Source organism: Schistocerca piceifrons, chromosome X (genome assembly GCF_021461385.2).
Source record: "Schistocerca piceifrons isolate TAMUIC-IGC-003096 chromosome X, iqSchPice1.1, whole genome shotgun sequence".
In the NCBI taxonomy this organism is placed as follows: Eukaryota; Metazoa; Arthropoda; class Insecta; order Orthoptera; family Acrididae; genus Schistocerca; species Schistocerca piceifrons.
The window spans coordinates 520,983,269-521,000,174 of NC_060149.1; the positions used below are offsets into that span (position 1 = coordinate 520,983,269).

General features: G+C 38.9%; 1 protein-coding gene across 1 annotated transcript in view; it reads left to right on the plus strand.

The window, feature by feature from the left end:
* LOC124722985 (autophagy protein 5) overlaps positions 1-16,906 on the plus strand; it is a 111,283-nt gene that overhangs the window by 26,602 nt on the left and 67,775 nt on the right. Inside the window, exon 2 of the mRNA XM_047248154.1 lies at positions 3,924-4,009. Within this exon, the coding sequence (XP_047104110.1) occupies positions 3,924-4,009 (86 nt within the window). The remainder of the gene's footprint in view (positions 1-3,923; positions 4,010-16,906) is intronic.

The following is a 16,906-nucleotide window of genomic DNA, read 5'->3' on the forward strand; positions in this document are numbered from 1 at the left end:
TCTACATTGATACTCCGCAAGCCACCCAACGGTGTGTGGCGGAGGGCACTTTACGTGCCACTGTCATTACCTCCCTTTCCTGATCCAGTCGCGTATGGTTCGCGGGAAAAACGATTGTCTGAAAGCCTCCGTGCGTGCTCTAATCTCTCTAATTTTACATTCGTGATCTCCTCGGGAGGTATAAGTAGGGGGAAGCAATATATTCGATACCTCATCCAGAAACGCACCCTTTCGAAACCTGGCGAGCAAGCTACACCGCGATGCAGAGCGCCTCTCTTGCAGAGTCTGCCACTTGAGTTTGTTAAACATCTCCGTAACGCTATCACGGTTACCAAATAACCCTGTGACGAAACGCGCCGCTCTTCTTTGGATCTTCTCTATCTCCTCCGTCAGACCGATCTGGTACGGATCCCACACTGATGAGCAATACTCAAGTATAGGTCGAACGAGTGTTTTGTAAGCCACCTCCTTTGTTGATGGACTACATTTTCTAAGCACTCTCTCAATGAATCTCAACCTGGTACCCGCCTTACCAACAATTAATTTTATATGATCATTCCACTTCAAATCGTTCCGCACGCATACTCCCAGATATTTTACAGAAGTAACTGCTACCAGTGTTTGTTCCGCTATCATATAATCATACAATAAAGGATCCTTCTTTCTATGTATTCGCAATACATTACATTTGTCTATGTTAAGGGTCAGTTGCCACTCCCTGCACCAAGTGCCTATCCGCTGCAGATCTTCCTGCATTTCGCTACAATTTTCTAATGCTGCAACTTCTCTGTATACTACAGCATCATCCGCGAAAAGCCGCATGGAACTTCCGACACTATCTACTAAGTCATTTACATATATTGTGAAAAGCAATGGTCCCATAACACTCCCCTGTGGCACGCCAGAGGTTACTTTAACGTCTGTAGACGTCTCTCCATTGATAACAACATACTGTGTTCTGTTTGCTAAAAACTCTTCAATCCAGCCACACAGCTGGTCTGATATTCCGTAGGCTCTTACTTTGTTTATCAGGCGACAGTGCGGAACTGTATCGAACGCCTTCCGGAAGTCAAGAAAAATAGCATCTACCTGGGAGCCTGTATCTAAATAAGGCGAGTTGGGTCTCACACGATCGCTGTTTCCGGAATCCATGTTGATTCCTACATAGTAGATTCTGGGTTTCCAGAAATGACATGATACGCGAGCAAAAAACATGTTCTAAAATTCTACAAGAGATCGACGTAAGAGATATAGGTGTATAGTTTTGCGCATCTGCTCGACGACTCTTCTTGAAGACTGGGACTATTTGCGCTCTTTTCCAATCGTTTGGAACCCTCCGTTCCTCTAGAGACTTGCGGTACACGGCTGTTAGAAGGGGGGCAAGTTCTTTCGCGTACTCTGTGTAGAATCGAATTGGTATCCCGTCAGGTCCAGTGGACTTTCCTCTATTGAGTGATTCCAGTTGCTTTTCTATTCCTTGGACACTTATTTCGATGTCAGCCATTTTTTCGTTTGTGCGAGGATTTAGAGAAGGAACTGCAGTGCGGTCTTCCTCTGTGAAACAGCTTTGGAAAAAGGTGTTTAGTATTTCAGCTTTACGCGAGTCATCCTCTGTTTCAATGCCATCATCATCCCGTAGTGTCTGGATATGCTGTTTCGAGCCACTTACTGATTTAACGTAACTACAGATGATTTTAAAAACAATAATTGAGATAAAAAGGAAAATGTGTGCTATGTTTGTTGAGTTAGATAAGCTTTTTGATAGGATGGACAGAAAACTGAATAAAACTGAAATAGACCAAAGAGGTGAAAGATTGATTCAATATATACAAAAAGTGGACTAGAGAAATAGGTATCAGTTGCTTTAAGACAGTGTCGTCAATAAGAAGATTTGTGAGGCAAGGCTATCCTTCGTCTCCATCTTTATTAATTTAATTTATTTATAGAAAGTGAAATACATACAATGAAAAGGGGCATCAATGGGATAAAAATGAAATTTAAGCACATAACAATGCATTTGATTTGCTGCTGATGTACCTAGTAGTAACAGTGGTTCCTGAAAATCATAAGCTGTATATTAAATATTCTTCTGGTACCTTAAACACCCACAAAATGAAAATAAATAGAAAACTTCTAAAATGATGCTATATAAACCAAACAGGGAAGGAAATAAACGACTAATGCAAGTAAATGAATTTTGCTATTTCGAAAGTACAGTAACAGATGACAATAGTAGTACAGTGGATTAAAAGCGATAGAATGTGGAAGTGGAGAAGAGCCACAAAAACATACTTGACTGAAAGAAAATCCAATGAACAAATATTAAAAGAAATTAAAGGGGAAATGAGAATCATTAACATGATATAGAGAAGAAAAACTAAATCAGGCATTTGATTTAACATAACAGTTTCATAAAAAACATTTGAAAGAGAAATCCTGGTGATAAACATCTGTATTATAAAGAGGTATCAACTGAATGAACTGCAGCAACTGCAACTGAATAGTGAGAGATGGAGGACAACTGCATCAACAAGGCATTGCTTTTAGTGTCCTTTGATACTTGAATAAGTCATCTGTTGTTATATTTAGTGCTGGTTCGCTACTCTTCTTCACCTGAACAGGGCTCCGAAGGTCCAACAGTACCGACTGATCACTGTGTCATCCTCAGCCAGTAGGTGTCATTGGGTTCAGATATGGAAGGGCATGTGGTCAGCACACTGCTCTCCTAGCTGCTGTCAGTTTTTGTGACCAGAGCTGCTATTTTACAGTCAATCAGCTCTAGCTCCTCAATTGGCCTCACAAGGGCTGAGCCCATACTACTTGACAACAGCGCTCGACAGATCTGGGAGGTCACCCATTGAAGTGCTAGCCAAGCCCAAGAGTGCTCACCTTTGGTGATCTGACCGCAACCAGTGTTACCACTGTGGCAAGGCTGTTGGCCTGATTCACTACTCACTATTAGAGATAGAGTAGCCTATGGTGCGACATTCACATAAGTAAAACATAAATTAACAACATTAAGACCAAAATTTGTGGTATGCTGATCAACAATATCTAAAAGTTAAAGAGTAGAAAATACCATCTTGTTTCTGTTACCAAGTTGTCATTAATGCTGTTCTGGTTTTGGTAAATGATTTTGAAATATTGGGCTACTTTGTGTGGTATACCAAACGTATCCTAGTTTCTGTGTCATTTAATCAGATATACAGTGTGATAAAATCAGCATAGACTGTATCCACCTAAAGAGAAATTAAAAATCAGGATACTGGACATTGGATTCTCTGTAAGTGGTCCACAATTCTGTTACTGGGAATGGAAATGAGGGACTTGCCTTAAAATAAACCGGGATAAGTACTATCAGTGATTGTTTAAAAATTTTACCTGTTTTATTGGTGTTCTGTGAATTAATGATTTGTCTGTGACTAAGTAGCTTTGGCTCACGTGGTCTCATGGGAAGTGAGTAAAAAAGTCCATAATTTAATTAAATAATTGTGTGGAAAGGAAGTGGGAAGTGAAATTTTGTTGTGCATTATTGTACCCACAGGCCGTATGAAGAATTTCAAAATAATTTACATTATGTCAATCTACATTTTCTATCAGTTAAAGGTCATTACTTCTGATTTCCCAATTTATAAATAAAATAAGTGCATACTTACCAATTCATAACAGCTGATGTAACTAAAGCAGGGATCTCAAAAATCAAAAGAATACATGATGCACTGTTGTTTTCTAAACTGCCATAATGAGATATATGTTGTAGAAAGAGGGATGAGACCTTACTACTTGCCGTCTTTTTATTCATTTTTACACCATATGTTTGTGTCAGCCATGCTTCACGTTCAAGTTGATCTCTCTTGTGTCTTCATTTTTGACCTCTGTATATTGAAATTGACATTACATCTTGTTTACATTTACTGTTACAGATACGTAAACATTTCATTCGTCATATACACCCAGATAAACAGAATGCAGAAATGTGGCTGGACTACAATGGTCAAGCTCTTAAATGGTATGAACTATTTGCTATTATCTGGTTGTTTTCTGCATATAGCTGTGATTAGTTTTTAAGATTTGGTATGTAGTTATTTCTTTCATGTAAGTAAAACATTGTAAATCAATCAAATTTCAATGTGAGTCTATTACTTCAGACACTGTTGAGTAATGGTTCCACTGCTATGCAATGCCATTTAATGAATTTGCATGCATGATCTCTTGGGTATGGTGGGGTGGATTTCTACGCAAAACTGAATATTTATGTCCTCATTTACTTGAAAAATAAATATATTTTGAAGATTTTACCTCTAGAAAGACAAAATTTCCCATTCGTTTTTAGTGATCAGTTCATTGACTTTCTCTTTATTTTGCAGTAAAACATAACTGAGTATAGTCAGTAGGTTAGCCAAACTTTTTCTCTAAAAACATATAGCTGAACCCCTCAGAGATTACTCAAATCTTCTGAGAGTACATGCATGGGAAGCATAGGGCTCCAGCCATTGTAATACTTTTTCCTTTCCTGTGTTGCAGTCTTACTCCTGATTGTATATTTTCTCAGGCTTGGTCTGTAGAACAGATTCCCTGTTGACAATCTGACTTGTTTTTAGGATGTAGAAAATGGTTTTCTTACTTTATTTATTTTACAACACTTCTCTTAGTTGGCTACATGTGGATTTTACCTCCAGTTTCTCAAAAATTTTGTAACAGCAGTGGGAGGGAAGTCATCTGATACACAACTTTATAGCCAGCCCAATGGGAGGGTTTTCGAGGTACCTGTGTGGTAGTAGACTCCCAACTATGCTGAGAATGCACTATTGATGCCTGATCAGTTACCTCTGTGCATGTGCCAAGGAGCAGGTACCTGTCCATCTGGGGTGCTCAAACACTGTTGCCAGTAGCTCTAAGGCCTGGTGGTCATTGCTCTGGCTCGGTAATGTCCATGGGGAGAGCCTTCAACTGAAATGGGCAGCATCGCAGATATCACACAGAGTGAAAAGAACAAAGTTATCAGCTGTTGACTGTGAGGCTCGAGAAGCCTCTTCAGATAGACCTGAGTTCTTTAGTGCAGATCATTGCAATCCTAAGAATGTTCACTCTTTGGCCATGCCATGAGGGGAAAGAAAAACCGAGGAAACTGCGGTACTTACGCCTGTCAGTTCCTGATTTGTGCTCAGATTGATGGAGAGCCTTTTCTGTCTATTATGACAATGTTCTTTGATGAAAATATTGAAAATGTATTTGGAGAACTCTATTTTCTCAGTCAATTATGAATAGGCACTGTCTTTAATTAAAGCATCAAATCTTGTCCAGTCCTGAGCATTCCTCTCTTAAAAACAATCTACTTGTTACTGTAAATCCCATACGAACATAGACATAACACAGTGTTTCATTTTTCACTAAGACTCAATGCTACAGATGGAAACTTGGAGAAGTGAGGGGCGCACTTCATACACTGAGGCTCGCCAAACAACAAGGCCGATACCAAAGCATTAATCATCACTTTTGAAGGGTATTCGCTTCCTGAAAAAGGCAGAATCATGTGGTCTACCATTGTATGTGAAGTCGTATTGTCGGTGTGTGAAGAATGTCAGATGTATTTGCAATAATTGGCGCCACTGGAACTGCTGTCATCTTTTCTATGGGCTTCCTCCACCCTCCACAGGCACCCTGGTGGACCAAAGACGTTGCAACAGCTATTCATGACTGTCTCAAGTCGACATCCTTCGCATACTGCTCTCATAACTTTTAAGTGGCTCCCTATCTGACTAAACACAGTAAGAAGGAAGGCAAGAGGTACTTAAGTCTCCTTCTGGGAAATGTTTACCTCTGTATCCCAAGTGTGTGCCAATCCCCTTACTTTGCAGGGCTGCCAAAGATTAACAACTGTTTCATCAGTAATATTTCTACTGATGTATTGGTTCATACTGAGCACTTCCTCAGCATTGTCTTTTTACCCAGCCATCTTAAAAATGCATAAAAGTATAAAAGACAAGACATCCTTCAATTCTTTACCACCCCCGCCTCCTCTCCCAGTAACCCTGAATTTATATAATGAACTTTTCATTGAGTAGGGTTTGCTTCAGTCTCTTGACTCATCACCCAATATGGCACCAGGCCCTGATTGATTCATGATCTGATGATCCAACATCTGAATGCAACTCACAGAATCAATCTACTCAGCAGGATCTTCAACATTATTTCACAATGGAGATGTAGTTTCATCATTTCAACCGTTAAATCAGCGTCTGTCAACAACTGCTGACTGATTAGTCTCACCAACGTGCTCTACAAACCTCTTGAAAGGATGGTAGCCAAAAATTATACTGGAGTCTTTCATCAACCTACTGGGATTCTTTCTGGAAGGGGCAATCCACAACCAACCATATGTTTACTCTGACAGGCATTTTCTAATGCTAAAGTGTCATTGTACTACTTTTTTATGTATTTAAGACATACAACACTGACTGCTGCAACACATTTTAGTTACCCTCCATGAGTGGGGCTTTAGATGCACTCCACTGATTTTTATTGGTCAGTTTTTATTCCTCTGATAATTTCAGGTTAGAGTTGATATTTTGCTCAGCTACCCACAGGTCCAAGTGTGTCGCATCCCTTGAGGCTCTGTGCTGAGTGTTGCACTCTTCCATATCACCATCAATGGGCTAATTAACTCTGTCAAACTAGTGGTTACTCCTGTGCTGTATGATGACAACTTTTACATTTGGTATAACTCCTAATTTGTAGTCTCAGCTCAACCCCAGCTCCAGGGAGGCCTCTCAAGGACTTCTACTTGGACACACTACCATGGCTTCCAATTTTCTCCCATGAAAATGCAGGCCAAGCATTTCTGTTGTCATACAATAGTTCAGAACTCTGGGTACTCAGCAATAGGACAATGCAATGCAGTCCCAATTTTTAGGACTAGAGGCATGCGACAACTTAATCTCATATTCTTCCTCTCCCACACATTTTGGGGTGTGGAACACAATACTTCACTTCATATTTACTACACTATGGTCTTGTCTCAGCTGAACTATAGTTGCCAGATTTATGGATCAGCGGCATCGTTGTATCGTCCCTCTTCAGTTTCAACAGTACCAACTCTTTCTCACTTAGGCAATCATCATCTGACAATTTCATAATCGTGCAACTTATCAAATTTGTGATGGGTTTCTGAGTTGGAATGCACCTTGAGACCCTCTGCCGTAATGTCTGGTACTACCCTTAGTGTGCTCCCCATGTATTCTTGTGAAACTTTTCTTAGTTACAAATTTCAAATAACTTCCGGGAATTCAGCCAGGTAACACTTTCAGCGATCGCCGATATTTCGGCGGGAGAACACCCCGCCATTTTCAAGGCAAACTGCAACGGACAGGCGGCGTACATGCAAATTTAATACCTCGGTTCTCGGACCCAAGCAGGAAAGATAACACACACACACTGAACACTAGTGCCACCAAAGATGGCCAAAGTCAGAGCTATCGATAGTGAGACTATGAATTCGCAGGTGAGGTAGCATTGAGTCTGTCCCTCTGTTTCTTGACAAGGGAGAGAGCCGGATTCCAAACAGAGTTTAAACAGAAACCTCCATCCCTGTTAACAAGGTTGCTCGCTAATTTAATCTCAACTGCCTCCCGAATCACACTGTCCCAATAGCTGGACGTGCATGCCAATATCTCGGTGTTATTATATAACATGGAGTGACCAGTATCCAAGCAATGTTCGGCAATAGCAGATCTATTTGGCTGCTGTAATCGTGTGTGCCGTTTATGCTCAGTACATCTGTCCTCCACGGTCCAGATAGTTTGACCAATATATGCCATGCCGCAGCTACAAGGGACACGATATACACCCGCCTTACGCAGTCCAAGATCATCCTTAACAGAACTCAAAAGTGCTCTAATTTTAGATGGAGGTCTTACATTTTCTTAGTTAGTACCCAGACCACAGATTAGGAGTTATCTATTATGTGAAGAACCTAAAGTTTGGCACCCCATGACGTTTTGGTGTCTTTTACTGTCTGTTCTTCATGAGTAGGAGAGTGCTACCATCATGTACACCTATAAAACCATAGATAGTATGAGTTTGCTTTTACGTTTTCTGCTAGTTAGGATCAACATTCATTGCAAGGAACACTTTTTTTTAGCTGATAGCCAGTAACAGAGCCCTACACATTATTGACCAGACCTCTCGTGACCGTGTTTTAACGTGTAGTGACACAGTGAACAGTCTCTAGGCTATTCATCGATGTTATTCTTGTCACCCTGTGATGGCTGCTATTTATAACCTTTTTTCTGACCTTAGTCGTACTCCCTGCTCATTTGTCTTTCTCTTGGTCCTAACTCATAAGTACCTGTGGGAACAAACGGGCTGACTGTCTAGTGAAGCAGTTACTATCCTAAAATTCGCTTCGACGATCCTGTGCACAGATTTGCGTGTGCAGGTAAGATATTGACGCACTCGGAGATGGAACATGATGGGCTTCTGTTCCTTCTAGTAAACTCTGCGCTATCAAGGAAACCACAGCATTATGGCATTCCTTCTTCCATTCTTCCCAGAAGGAATCCACTGCCCTGAATTGTCTCTGCATCGGTCATTCCATATTAACCCATAGTTTTCTCTTATTTAATCAGCCACCGTACGTTGTGGTTGACACATCCTGCATCTGCTGTTGGCAGATGGTGTATGGACAGTTGAATTTGTCTTTTGTTTCCTCAGAGTCAGTGATTTTTCTCAGACCTAATGTTTTAAACTGCTTTTGGGATGGTTAGTTTAGGGGTGTCTCCTGTTGCATAGTAGGTCCGAGGACCTATCAGCCATATCTCCTCCATCAGCCACCTTGTTCATCCCTTTTTTTACTCTGTTTTTAGTTCTTTTAGATATGGTTAGCCCTTTTCTCTGCTCCACCATATTTGATGTATTTCTAAGAGGGCTCCTTCATACAGCACTCAGATGAAAGCAAGACATTAAGCATTCCTTATCTTTGATACTGGTCAATCATGACAGGACAGTTGAACAGATTTTATGCTTGTTCTGGAGAGAGTTCTATTCCCATCTTTTTACACTTTGTATCAGATGGGGTGGGATGTTTGTGGGAGGCGCACTGCCCATCACATCCTGAGTTGTGAGGAACATTGGACAGCACACACCTGCCAGACTAGTGGGGAAGGTGTCTCTTGCCTCAGCTGAGCTGTGGGGGTTCCTGGTCTGTTTTATGGCTTGCAAGGCGACCTGACCTATATTATTTTATCTCAGAAGCAATTATTTCCCATCTCTGGCATCTATATTGCTTTTAATGCCTTGATTTTACTACTCTTACATACTATCATAATTCAGTCAGATTTCTGGCTGATGGAGCTTACTCCGAATGGACTGTCCAATGAATGAAGGACTGATGATGGGACTGTTTAGTCCCATAACCCTTCAACCAACCAACCATACTGCTTAACATCACATTTCATGATTCATTTTGTGTTGTATTGTTCAGTACATACAAAATTTTTATACAGTTCGTCACCTGCAACACACTTTTTCCCAGTGTTTGTTCTGTCACACAGTATATGGTGTTTTTCTGGATTTGGTAATTTTATTTTAATGTTGTGGCTGGATGCCCTTCATGTTGCCACGGTTATTGCTTAATTTAAGTGTTGGAAGCTGTGTGGGCCGTCCGTCTCTGAATAGTGTGAACTTTTTTCCTGTGCGTTTAGAGTAGCCAGTATTTTAAATCGGTGGTCATTAGTCGACTATGTGGATTGGTTCTGAATTTGGCTGACCTTCGTGTTGTGCAAACCAGTATGCTTCATGTTTAATTATATGAGCAGACGAGTTTATCAGCTGCAAATAATTAGAATTTTTTTTTTTTTTTTTTTTTTTTTTTACTTTGCTGTACTTTCTGTGGAACAAAAACATGTCAAAAATGGATCTACTAATTTTTTAGTGATTTTTGTGACAGGTTTAGACATATGTTTTCATGTCATAGTAAGTATAGCAAAAAAAAAATTCCTTTAGTTGCAGATAAAATAACTGTTTACACTCATTATTTGACTGCTCAAGACAGACAGTAACACTAACAACAAAAGTACTGGTAAGGCTTTTGTTGAACTAATTTTATAAAGCTGCTGACTGTTATCTCAACCTTACATTTAGATACAATGTGAGTTATGTTTTACTATTAAATGAAGAGAAACTCACTGGTGATGTTGTAACAGCACTGGAACATTTAGGTTTAACATCTCATCATAATGAGGCCATTAGAGGCAAATAGTTTACGATAATAAATTTGGTTTTATTTGTGGGCACCAATATGGCACTGCTTTGATTTCATTGCCTTTATCTTTCTAATTTTCTGCAGCTGCTAATGCCCTATGTTAAGCATAAAACATTAAGAATCTGTGGAAACATTTTCCATGCTTTAAATAAAATTCAGGGATATATTATAATGTTTTTATAGGACTTCACTCATAGCTTTCAGTTTTCTTTAATGTGAAAGCCAATCAGTAAATGGAATCCTTTTCATGTTTATCTCATGTTTCAATTTGGACGTACTTCAGCTTCCTATTCAACTTCATGATAATGTTGCCTAATTGCACCAAACAACCATGCATAACAAGTAATGCCATCTAGATCACTTGATTTTTTTTTTATTTTTTTATTATACAATTTCCATGAAATATAATAAATAATAAAAACTCGGTTCAAGTGCACTTAAGGTTCCCACAGCTCTTCCGTTGCATGCTACTGTTAGCGGTTCATCATCATTGGCCATAGTCAATTGGGTGATTAGTATATGGTACCAATTGAGGAGAACCACACAGTCTTATAATCTTGGTTGTCCTGTCCCCCCCCCACTCCCCCCCCCCCCTCTGAATACGTCACTATTTCCTAGGTTTTGGTTAGGTTGGTACCTAATAGCAAAGCTTAAATTACTACAAATGAAACAAAATACTAGCTAACTTCATTTACGAATCCTAGGAAATTACGAACATGCAGTGTGATTGGCTGTCCACTTCAGACTCTCAATTCTTCCTGTTCACTTCCTATCATTCATCGTGCAAAGTGCACTTATATTGAACATGATTAACCTCTTCAGTCCCAGTGATAAAATAAAGAAAGAAAAATGTTTTCATCATTTGTCTTATTGTTGTTACAGAGTTACATTCTAAAATACATTTTTTAAATTTTCATTTTTTGTATTTTCTAAAATACTTAAGGTACACATGTGTACTTCAGGTCTCAATCAGTAGAAGAAAAAAATTTTGTAACACATTTTAAGATTTTGGTTCATTTAATTTTAAAAAGCAGTTATTTTTAAGTACACACAGATATAAATTACACTTCTTGCAAATCGTCTTGTTCATAGTGACATTTAGATGCATTCTTTGTCTCTACATATTGGGGAAGATGTGCAACCTGGTCATATCGACATAGGTTTCTTGGCTGGGGGACAATGATTCTTCTCTTGGGTGTATTGATCAGCTTCATAACTGTCAGTGCTCTCCCACCCATTCTCATATTTCTCTGTAGAACTGAGAGAAATTTTTCACACGAGAGGACTTTTATTAGCTCATTGCCCAAATTCAGTCTAAAATTTAATACAGACAAATAGTTAAATTTTGGTACTCCTTCTTTTGCACAAGACTTTTTGTACACAATCAAATGATTAACAATAGTGAAATCATAAAAATGAATAAACAGTATAACTGGTCACATTTTTGTCCTGGTGTTTGCACTTACAACACAGGAGAAATAAGACTTATCTTTTCATTTAAGGGCACACACCTTTTTGTCTTGCCTTACATATTTGTCCTAATCCCCTGTATTCAAATCACCATCAACTCTTTCAATTCTGAAACCACCTCAGAAATTCTGTTTTTCATGACAGTTTCTGTTTGAGACATATTGTTATCTAACAGCTCAGTTGACTTAATGCCTGTAAAAAATCTGTCACTGTGTATTACTCGCTGTTTTTTGGAACTGTCACAGTTGAAAGTGTAAATAAACCTGCTCATAAATCTATTTCTTTTAATTATATTCAGGCAATGTTCCTCTCTGAATATAAATAGTGAAGTCAAGAACTAGACCACTTGTGGAACCCGAAATAAAGTTCTTTAACCGAAGTGGATTTGGCTTGTGTGGAACATGCGTTCTCATGCCACATGTTACAGAGAAAGGGACCACCTGAGCATCATAAATTAAGAAATGTTTAGATTCTGGCTACGCGATTCACTTTTTCTTCAAAGAATTAATTATAGGCCTTACTACCCAGAGTTTGTTAGTCCTGTTATGGTCATCTACATTATTTACAAAATTTAAATTGTTTCGCATGCCTATCCTGTGTCATAATATTAGTGATAAGAGGCATATCAGGTGACGTACTCTGGTACATCCTGGCTTGTGACAACATGAGTGTGCCTATAAGGATCCCAAGGCCAATAAAGGAAAGATTTTCATTAATGTTTGTGCTCAGATTTGCGGAATTATTTTGCACATGATAGATATTTGTTTGTTCTGCAACAATGTTCCAAAAATTGAAGGAAATTGATGGAGATCCGAAATGTGAGATAATTTGGGTGAAAGTCATGGTTAAAGCAGGCTCAAACATGGTAATTGGATGTCTCTGTAGGCCCCCTGGCTCAGCAGCTGTTGTGGCAGAACACCTGAAGGAAAATTTGGAAAATATTTCGAGTAGATTTCCCAACCATGTTATAGTTTTGGGTGGAGAATTTAATTTATCAGATATAGACTGGGAGACTCAAACGTTTATTATGGGTGGCAGGGACAAAGAACCCAGTGAAATTTTTTTAAGTGCATTATCTGAAAACTACCTTGAGCAGTTAAACAGAGAACTGACTCGTGGCGATAACACATTAGACCTTCTGGTGACAAACAGACCCGAACTATTTGAAATAGTTTATGCAGAACAGGGAATCAGCAGTCATAAAGTGGTTACAGCATCGGTGATTTCAGCTGTAAGTAGAAATATTAAAAAAGGTAGGAAGATTTTTCTGTTCAGCAAAAGTGACAAAAAGCAGATTTCAGAGTACTTGATGGCTCAACACACAAGTTTTATCTCAAGTAAAGATAGTGTTGAGGATCAGTGGACAAAGTTCAAAACCAACGTACAATATGCATTAGATGAGTATGTGCCAAGCACGATTGTAAGAGATGGAAGAGAGCCACCGTGGTACAACAACCGAGTTAGAAAACTGCTACGGAAGCAAAAGGAACTTCACAGCAAACCTAAACATAGCCAAAGCCTTGCAGACAAACAAAAATGACATGAAGCGAAATTTAGTGTGAGGAGGGCTATGCAAGAGGCGTTCAACAAGTTTGAAGGTAAAGTTCTATGTACTGACTTGGCAGAAAATCCTAAGAAATTTTGGTCTTATGTCAAAGCGGTAGGTGGATCAAAACAAAATGTCAAGACACTCTGTGACCAAAATGGTACTGAAACAGAGGATGACAGACTAAAGGCCGAAATACTAAATGTGTTTTTCCAAAGCTGTTTCACAGAGGAAGACTGCACTGTAGTTCCTTCTCTAGATTGCCGCACAGATGACAAAATGGTAGATATCGAAATAGATGACAGAGGGATAGAAAAACAATTAAAACTGCTCAAAAGAGGAAAGGCCGCTGGACCTGATGGGATACCAGTTCGATTTTACACAGAGTACGAGAAGGAACTTGCCCCCCTTCTTGCAGCAGTGTACCGTAGGTATCTACAAAAGCGTAGCATTCCAAAAGATTGGAAAAGGTCACAGGTCATCCCCGTTTTCAAGAAGGGATGTTGAACAGATGTCCAGAACTATAGACCTATATCTCTAACGTTGATCAGTTGTAGAATTTTATAACATGTATTATGTTAGGGTATAATGACTTCTGGAGACTAGAAATCTACTCTGTTGGAATCAGCATGGGTTTCAAAAAAGTCGATCGTGTGAAACCCAGATCGCGCTATTCGTCCACGAGACTTGGAGGGCCATAGACACGGGTTCCCAGGTAGATGCCCTGTTTCTTGACTCTCGCAAGGTGTTTGATACAGTTCCCCTCAGTCGTTTAATGGACAAAATAAGAGCATGTGGGCTATCAGACCAATTGTGTGACTGGATTGAAGAGTTCCTAGATAACAGAACACAGCATGTCATTCTCAATGGAGAGAAGTCTTCCGAAGTAAGAGTGATTTCAGGTGTGCTGCAGGGGAGTGTCATAGGACTGTTGCTATTCACAATATGTGTAAATGACCTTGTGGATAACATTGGAAGTTCACTGAGGCTTTTTGTGGATGATGCTATAGTATATCGAGAGGTTGTAACAATGGAAAATTGTACTGAAATGCAGGAGGATCTGCAACGAATTGACGCATGGTGCAGGGAATGGCAATTGAATCTCAATGCAGACAAGTGTAATGTGCTGTGAATCCATAGAAAGAAAGATACTTTATCATTTAGCTACAAAATAGCAGGTCAGCAACTGGAAGCAGTTAATTCCGTAAATTGTCTGGGAGTAGGCATTAGGCGTGATTTAAAATGGAATGACCTTATAAAATTAATTGTTGGTAAAGCTGATGCCAGACTGAGATTCATTGGAAGAATCCTAAGGAAATGCAGTCCGAAAACAAAGGAAGTAGGTTACAATACACTTGTTCACCCACTGCTTGAATACTGCTCACCGGTGTGGGATCCGTAGCAGATAGGGTTGATAGAACAGATAGAGAAGATCCAACGGAGAGCAGCGCGCTTCATTACAGGATCATTTAGTAATCGCGACAGCGTTACGGAGATGATAGATAAACTCCACCATCAGGTGGCTTGCGGAGTATGAATGTAGATGTAGTTCCTTATCATAATATTCAAAGAATACCCTGAACGCACTATGGGCCAATTCTTCATAACTGTCTTCTCCTGGTTGCTTGTTTGCCATATTTGATTGAGTCCACTTTAACTTATAGCCGTGTACTTTGTCCTTCGATGTGTTAGATTGTGTGTCTTCAACTTTGATTTGTGTAGGCTTTGGTAGCCACTGCAGATTTGACAATGTCTCCTCATCTGAGTTTGTTTAAAACTCATTGTCTGAGGCTAAACTGAAATCGCTCTCCTCCAGTGTGCGAAGTATTTCTTCATCTTCGATAACTGAAAATAACAACATAAATTTATTCTTGATTTTATAATAATCTGTTTCCTAACAATCAAGTTAAATATGCCTAAACATTAGATAATGGGGAGAATTTTCCTCACGCAGTGCCATAACAACTAAAACTTGAAATGAGAAACAATTTGCACTGACTAGGAAATGCAGGTTGTGACTTGAAGTACTTGTATATGTACTTAGAATTTCGTCATCTGCTGTGCTCAGCATAAGAAATAATTGTAAAAACATGTGATATATGACTTATGACATATGACTTTTTCATGTGTTAAAAGCAACAGATAAAGTAAATGTAAGGTGTACAATAATGGACTATTTCAAACAACCTTCAGAGCATGCACTGTGGGCAGCCACTCTGCTGAGTCATATCTTCAAAATTACATAAGTGACACTAGGATTGGAGGGTGGTGAGGTCTAGTGGCAAAAAGTAAAACTATGCAACCTACACAAACGTGTAATATAGGTCCTGAATTGGTAAAAACAGTTCATTAATTTTGCAAAGTGAATACTTGAAGTCCACACATCTGTACCCATGGCTTGAAGAGCCTAAACAATATTGTCATTATAGTCTCTATTATTCATATAGTTCATAATGATCTCAGACTGATACCAGGATATTTTTTCCTTTATTGACAACTATGCCAGTGTGTTCACAATTATTTACTTTTTATACTTCTTTTTCCCATTCAAATTTTTGCATGCTTAATTTTTGATAGTATTAAAGATGCCTCAAAAACATCTTCTCTAATTTCATTTGAGGCATTATTTGCCTTTTGCTTCTTCTTAAGCATGTGTTGTTGATGTGCCATATTCATCTGGCTGACAGTTATGTGTTCTAGAAAAGATACTCTTCTATATCAGAAGATCAGAAATAGAAATAACTGAATCCTCATTGTTTCTGTAAACTAACATTTTTAAGCACTGTTAAACTAATTTTGGTGTGCTACTGTACAGATTTCAGTGTGTTTGCATGATATGTTGTCTCTGATAAACTGAACTGATTTCTTCTCTACAGAAGCGTCTCTCAACTTTATGATTGTGTCATACATTCAAGTGATTTATATTATTTTTCATCTATTATTTATATTATAATTTTGTAACTGCCTGTAATTTATATTGTGTTGTAACTTAGAATTTGAAACTTCCTGAAAGATGAAATCTGTGTGCCGGATTGAGACTTGAACTTGGGACTTTTGCCTTTTGCAGGCAAGTTCTCTACCAACTGAATTACCCAATCTTGAGTAGCTCAAATGGTAGCAGACTTGCCCACAAAAGGCGCTGATCATCAGAGTCTCCTTCCAGTACCCAGTTTTAATCTGACAGGCAGTTTCATATCAGCCCTTACTATGCTGCAGTGTGTAAATTTCATTCAAGTTAGAATTTGTTTTTAAAATTTATACATTGAATAGAAACACTTTGTGTTAGAAATACTATGTGTTTGTTAACTTAATTATGCTGTGTGATCAAAAGTATCCAGACACCACCCAAGCAGTGTGGCATAGATGTGATGCATCACTTCCCATGTGGAATGTATGGACAGCGTCCAAATAAGGAACAAAACAGCAAATGAAAATACTGTGCACCTCATGGAACATTAAAGTGCTTGCATGAGGGGGTAACGAATCAAGAGAGCTGAAATCTCGCAGAATACAACCATGTCAATTATGCGGATACTATAAAAACTGTGCATAGCCAAAGAAGAATATCCTATTTTCTAATCTGGATATTGAACAATTTAAGGAACCAGATGAAGTGTGATCAGACACTC